We start from the raw sequence: 7,136 nt of genomic DNA on the forward strand, positions 1-7,136 counted from the left end.
AATGCCTACAGCGAATATGAGCATATATTTCATAAACAAAGTAACAGCACTAAAGCTGCCAAGGAGAGAGAGGCAGCATGGGAGGTAGCTCTAGTAAGTCCTTAAAAACTCTCCAGCTAATTCAGAATGCAGCAGCACGTGTACTAACAGGAACTAAGAAACGAGATCATATTTCTCCTGTTTTAGCTTCTCTGCACTGGCTCCCTGTAAAATCCAGAATTGAATTTAAAATCCTACTGTTAACTTATAAAGCTCTAAATGGTCAAGCTCCGTCATATCTTAGAGAGCTCATAGTGCCATATTATCCCACCAGAACACTGCGCTCTGAGAACGCAGGGTTACTCGTGGTCCCTAAAGTCTCCAAAAGTAGATCAGGAGCCAGAGCCTTCAGCTATCAGGCTCCTCTCCTGTGGAATCATCTTCCTGTTACGGTCCGGGAGGCAGACACCGTCTCCACATTTAAGACTAGACTTAAGACTTTCCTCTTTGATAAAGCTTATAGTTAGGGCTGGCTCAGGCTTGCCCTGTACCAGCCCCTAGTTAGGCTGACTTAGGCCTAGTCTGCCGGAGGACCCCCTATAATACACCGGGCACCTTCTCTCCTTCTCTCTCTCTCTCTCTCTCTCTCTCTCTCTCTCTCTCTCGTATCCTATTACTGCATCTTGCTAACTCAGCCATTCTGGATGTCACTAACTCGGCTTCTTCTCCGGAGCCTTTGTGCTCCACTGTCTCTCAGATTAACTCATATCACAGCGGTGCCTGGACAGCGTGACGTGTGTGGTTGTGCTGCTGCCGTGGTCCTGCCAGATGCCTCCTGCTGCTGCTGCCATCATTAGTCATTAGTCATACTTCTACTGTTATTATACACATATGACTATTGTCACACATGTATACTGCCAGTTATTAATACATACTTTCAACAAATTGTACCACAGTAGCCAGAACTATAACTATAATATTATTACTTTCAATAATGTTGTTGTAACCTACTGTCATTACCTGCATCTCTCTCTCTCTCTGTCTCTCTCTCTGTCTCTCTCTCTGTCTCATTGTGTCATGCGGATTACTGTTAATTTATTATGCTGATCTGTTCTGTATGACATCTATTGCACGTCTGTCCGTCCTGGAAGAGGGATCCCTCCTCAGTTGCTCTTCCTGAGGTTTCTACCGTTTTTTTCCCCGTTAAAGGGTTTTTTGGGGAGTTTTTCCTGATCAGCTGTGAGGGTCATAAGGACAGAGGGATGTCGTATGCTGTAAAGCCCTGTGAGGCAAATTGTGATTTGTGATATTGGGCTTTATAAATAAAATTGATTGATTGATTGATTGATGGGAGAAAACTGCTGCCTGAGTCAATGCGTCCGTTTGAATGCACTAGTTCATTAATTTACATTTAACCACACTTAATTAAAATTGTAGCTTATAGGTGAAAAAGTGGTTTGGAATAAAATCTGATGTTCATGTAGGTTCAATCTCACAGGGGAAACACACTTGGAAGCAGCTTAAAATGAAATATAAAAACATCATTCAAACAAGTAAGGCATATTTGACTTGGCCATGACTGTACCTTCCTTTAGTTTGACTCATATTTGATTTATTAAACAAAGTAGCTTCAATAACCTGTCATTCAGTGGCTATGTCATTATGTACTGTAGGCCACTAGTAATTTCAACCCCCCAAAAATACTGTTTCAGCTTGTGTGTCCTCTTGCCTAATATCCTGCTGAGTAACATTTGACTTCTACTCAGCCAACAGAAAGAAGGCAGAGGACACAAAACATCACCAATATCATATAAAAAGCTACCGTTCACAAAAAAACATTTGCTCTGATGAGAGCGCACGTCTGTGGTGTGTCAGATTTGATATCTGTGGCCGGTAAATGATTGAGTCTAATGAAAAACTGTACGGTTCAAACAGATATTCATTGGGGAAAGACAGCACATCTAAACGGGTCTGAAGATCCTCTCCCAGCGTAAAGCATTGTGAATTAATTCTTCCTACATACGAACAACCCATGTGTGTCTGCCAGTTTGCTTCAGGCTCGGCAGTAGGGAGGAGACAGGGTGAACTCAGGGTTTCTCATAGAAAACCTGCCAGCGAGCAGGTTAGGTTCACAGAGTCAGTTGCCATGGTGATTGACTCAGAGTTTGACTTACCTCTCTGTCTGGAGCTGAAAACCCAGAGTGTCCCTCATCTCAGGGTTAACACACTCAGAGTTTCCTTCATCTCAGAGTTAACACACTCAGAGTTTCCTTCATCTCAGAGTTAACACACTCAGAGTTTCCCTCATCTCAGAGTTAACACACTCAGAGTGTCCCTCATCTCAGGGTTAACACGCTCAGAGTTTCCCTCATCTCAGGGTTAACACACTCAGAGTGTCCCTCATCTCAGAGTTAACACGCTCAGAGTTTCCCTCATCTCAGGGTTAACACGCTCAGAGTTTCCCTCATCTCAGAGTTAACACGCTCAGAGTTTCCCTCATCTCAGAGTTAACACACTCAGAGTTTCCTTCATCTCAGAGTTAACACGCTCAGAGTTTCCTTCATCTCAGAGTTAACACACTCAGAGTGTCCTTCATCTCAGAGTTAACACGCTCAGAGTTTCCCTCATCTCAGGGTTAACACACTCAGAGTTTCCTTCATCTCAGAGTTAACACGCTCAGAGTTTCCTTCATCTCAGAGTTAACACACTCAGAGTGTCCCTCATCTCAGGGTTAACACACTCAGAGTGTCCTTCATCTCAGAGTTAACACACTCAGAGTTTCCCTCATCTCAGAGTTAACACACTCAGAGTTTCCCTCATCTCAGAGTTAACACACTCAGAGTGTCCCTCATCTCAGAGTTAACACACTCAGAGTGTCCCTCATCTCAGAGTTAACACACTCAGAGTTTCCCTCATCTCAGAGTTAACACACTCAGAGTTTCCCTCATCTCAGAGTTAACACACTCAGAGTTTCCCTCATCTCAGAGTTAACACACTCAGAGTGTCCCTCATCTCAGAGTTAACACACTCAGAGTGTCCCTCATCTCAGAGTTAACACACTCAGAGTTTCCCTCATCTCAGAGTTAACACACTCAGAGTTTCCCTCATCTCAGAGTTAACACACTCAGAGTTTCCCTCATCTCAGAGTTAACACACTCAGAGTTTCCCTCATCTCAGAGTTAACACCCTCAGAGTGTCCCTCATCTCAGGGTTAACACACTCAGAGTGTCCCTCATGTCAGAGTTAACACACTCAGTGTCCCTCATCTCAGAGTTAACACACTCAGAGTGTCCCTCATCTCAGGGTTAACACACTCAGAGTTTCCTTCATCTCAGAGTTAACACACTCAGAGTTTCCTTCATCTCAGGGTTAACACACTCAGAGTTTCCCTCATCTCAGAGTTAACACACTCAGAGTTTCCTTCATCTCAGAGTTAACACACTCAGAGTTTCCCTCATCTCAGAGTTAACACACTCAGAGTTTCCCTCATCTCAGGGTTAACACACTCAGAGTTTCCTTCATCTCAGAGTTAACACACTCAGAGTTTCCTTCATCTCAGAGTTAACACACTCAGAGTGTCCCTCATCTCAGAGTTAACACACTCAGAGTTTCCCTCATCTCAGAGTTAACACACTCAGAGTTTCCTTCATCTCAGAGTTAACACACTCAGAGTTTCCTTCATCTCAGAGTTAACACACTCAGAGTTTCCCTCATCTCAGAGTTAACACACTCAGAGTTTCCTTCATCTCAGAGTTAACACACTCAGAGTGTCCCTCATCTCAGAGTTAACACACTCAGAGTTTCCTTCATCTCAGAGTTAACACACTCAGAGTGTCCTTCATCTCAGAGTTAACACACTCAGAGTGTCCCTCATCTCAGAGTTAACACACTCAGAGTTTCCTTCATCTCAGAGTTAACACACTCAGAGTGTCCCTCATCTCAGAGTTAACACACTCAGAGTTTCCCTCATCTCAGAGTTAACACACTCAGAGTGTCCCTCATCTCAGAGTTAACACACTCAGAGTTTCCCTCATCTCAGAGTTAACACACTCAGAGTTTCCTTCATCTCAGAGTTAACACACTCAGAGTTTCCTTCATCTCAGAGTTAACACACTCAGAGTTTCCCTCATCTCAGAGTTAACACACTCAGTGTCCCTCATCTCAGAGTTAACACACTCAGTGTCCCTCATCTCAGAGTTAACACACTCAGAGTTTCCTTCATCTCAGAGTTAACACACTCAGAGTTTCCTTCATCTCAGAGTTAACACACTCAGAGTTTCCTTCATCTCAGAGTTAACACACTCAGAGTTTCCCTCATCTCAGAGTTAACACACTCAGAGTTTCCTTCATCTCAGAGTTAACACGCTCAGAGTTTCCTTCATCTCAGAGTTAACACACTCAGTGTCCCTCATCTCAGAGTTAACACACTCAGAGTTTCCCTCATCTCAGAGTTAACACACTCAGAGTTTCCCTCATCTCAGAGTTAACACACTCAGTGTCCCTCATCTCAGAGTTAACACACTCAGAGTTTCCCTCATCTCAGGGTTAACACACTCAGAGTTTCCCTCATCTCAGAGTTAACACACTCAGAGTTTCCTTCATCTCAGAGTTAACACACTCAGAGTGTCCTTCATCTCAGAGTTAACACACTCAGAGTTTCCCTCATCTCAGGGTTAACACGCTCAGAGTTTCCTTCATCTCAGAGTTAACACACTCAGAGTTTCCCTCATCTCAGAGTTAACACGCTCAGAGTTTCCTTCATCTCAGAGTTAACACACTCAGAGTTTCCCTCATCTCAGAGTTAACACACTCAGAGTTTCCTTCATCTCAGAGTTAACACACTCAGAGTTTCCCTCATCTCAGAGTTAACACACTCAGAGTTTCCTTCATCTCAGAGTTAACACACTCAGAGTTTCCCTCATCTCAGAGTTAACACACTCAGAGTTTCCTTCATCTCAGAGTTAACACACTCAGAGTTTCCCTCATCTCAGGGTTAACACACTCAGAGTGTCCCTCATCTCAGAGTTAACACACTCAGTGTCCCTCATCTCAGAGTTAACACACTCAGAGTTTCCTTCATCTCAGAGTTAACACACTCAGAGTGTCCCTCATCTCAGAGTTAACACACTCAGAGTTTCCCTCATCTCAGAGTTAACACACTCAGTGTCCCTCATCTCAGGGTTAACACACTCAGAGTTTCCCTCATCTCAGGGTTAACACACTCAGAGTTTCCCTCATCTCAGAGTTAACACACTCAGAGTTTCCCTCATCTCAGAGTTAACACACTCAGTGTCCCTCATCTCAGGGTTAACACACTCAGAGTTTCCCTCATCTCAGAGTTAACACACTCAGAGTTTCCCTCATCTCAGAGTTAACACACTCAGAGTTTCCCTCATCTCAGAGTTAACACACTCAGTGTCCCTCATCTCAGGGTTAACACACTCAGAGTTTCCCTCATCTCAGGGTTAACACACTCAGAGTTTCCCTCATCTCAGAGTTAACACACTCAGTGTCCCTCATCTCAGGGTTAACACACTCAGAGTTTCCTTCATCTCAGAGTTAACACACTCAGAGTTTCCCTCATCTCAGGGTTAACACACTCAGAGTTTCCCTCATCTCAGAGTTAACACACTCAGAGTTTCCCTCATCTCAGAGTTAACACACTCAGTGTCCCTCATCTCAGAGTTAACACCCTCAGAGTGTCCCTCATCTCAGGGTTAACACACTCAGAGTGTCCCTCATGTCAGAGTTAACACACTCAGTGTCCCTCATCTCAGAGTTAACACACTCAGAGTGTCCCTCATCTCAGAGTTAACACACTCAGTGTTTCCCTCATCTCAGAGTTAACACACTCAGAGTGTCCCTCATCTCAGAGTTAACACACTCAGAGTTTCCCTCATCTCAGAGTTAACACACTCAGTGTCCCTCATCTCAGAGTTAACATACTCAGAGTTTCCTTCATCTCAGAGTTAACACACTCAGAGTGTCCTTCATCTCAGAGTTAACACGCTCAGAGTGTCCCTCATCTCAGGGTTAACACACTCAGAGTTTCCTTCATCTCAGAGTTAACACACTCAGAGTTTCCCTCATCTCAGAGTTAACACACTCAGAGTTTCCCTCATCTCAGAGTTAACACACTCAGAGTTTCCCTCATCTCAGGGTTAACACACTCAGTGTCCCTCATCTCAGAGTTAACACACTCAGAGTGTCCTTCATCTCAGAGTTAACACACTCAGAGTTTTCTGGAACACCCCTCAGGATTAGTTGTTCATAATCTGTTTGTAAACTGCTTCAATAAAAATAATCACAGTTTGTTTCCTGTTTGTTTCAGTCTAAGATTATAAACAAGGCTTTTTGTTTTGATGTTGATGTTTTTCTTTGTTGATTTCTTTTGTTTACAACAACCACCACACACACACACACATACACACACACACAGTAAGTTTACTATAACCAAAATAACGTGCTACGGTTCACACGCACGCGGAGGGTCAGTGTGTTCTGATCTTTAAGTCAAACACGTGACCGCGCCTGTGCAGCAGGTGAGTTTACCTGGGAGCTGTGAGCTGAGCCGGGACTGAAGGAAGGAGGTCTCCGGAAACCGCTCCCTCTGTGCCGGGACTGTCCGAATCCTCGAGACCCGCTGCCGAACCCGGCCGGAGAACCATCCCTGTATCCCCGGTTAGATCCCGGGGAGTAGACCGGAGAGCCCGGGGAGAAGGCGGGGCAGCCGCGGGGAGATCCTCCGCGGTGACCGGAGCCTCCGTATGGGGAGCGAGCTCCGTGAAAACTCCAGCAGGAGGCCGGGGAAGGAAACCTTCCAGCCGGCCGCGGAGCTCCGGGACTCCGCTGAGGATTTACTGGTGCTCTGTACATTAGAGACAGTGAGAAGGTACAGAGACAGAGGTACACAACAAAACACGGTGCACTAACCGGAACCGGAAATGGAGGCCGATGTACTTTCAGTAGGACAGCCTATAGCACCGCCCATCGGCGACCAGGGCCATCACTGCAGAGAAAATTTAAAAAAAAACCCAAACAAACAAACAAAAAAAAACTAGAATGAATTTAAATAAAATGTAACAAAATTTAATGAAATAAAATAAAATAAAGTAAAATGAAACAAAAACTTTAAGTGTGTTGGGTCACAGTTTATC

At 44.5% G+C, this 7,136-nt stretch overlaps 1 protein-coding gene across 1 annotated transcript in view; it reads right to left on the reverse strand.

Moving 5' to 3' along the window:
* mplkip (M-phase specific PLK1 interacting protein) overlaps positions 1-6,933 on the reverse strand; it is a 10,368-nt gene extending 3,435 nt beyond the window's left edge. The window contains exon 1 of the mRNA XM_033650054.2: positions 6,532-6,933. Within this exon, the coding sequence (XP_033505945.1) occupies positions 6,532-6,855 (324 nt within the window). The 5' untranslated portion in view covers positions 6,856-6,933. The remainder of the gene's footprint in view (positions 1-6,531) is intronic.
* Positions 6,934-7,136: the final 203 nt, after the last annotated feature.

Source organism: Epinephelus lanceolatus, chromosome 12, assembly GCF_041903045.1.
Source record: "Epinephelus lanceolatus isolate andai-2023 chromosome 12, ASM4190304v1, whole genome shotgun sequence".
NCBI classification, from domain to species: Eukaryota; Metazoa; Chordata; class Actinopteri; order Perciformes; family Serranidae; genus Epinephelus; species Epinephelus lanceolatus.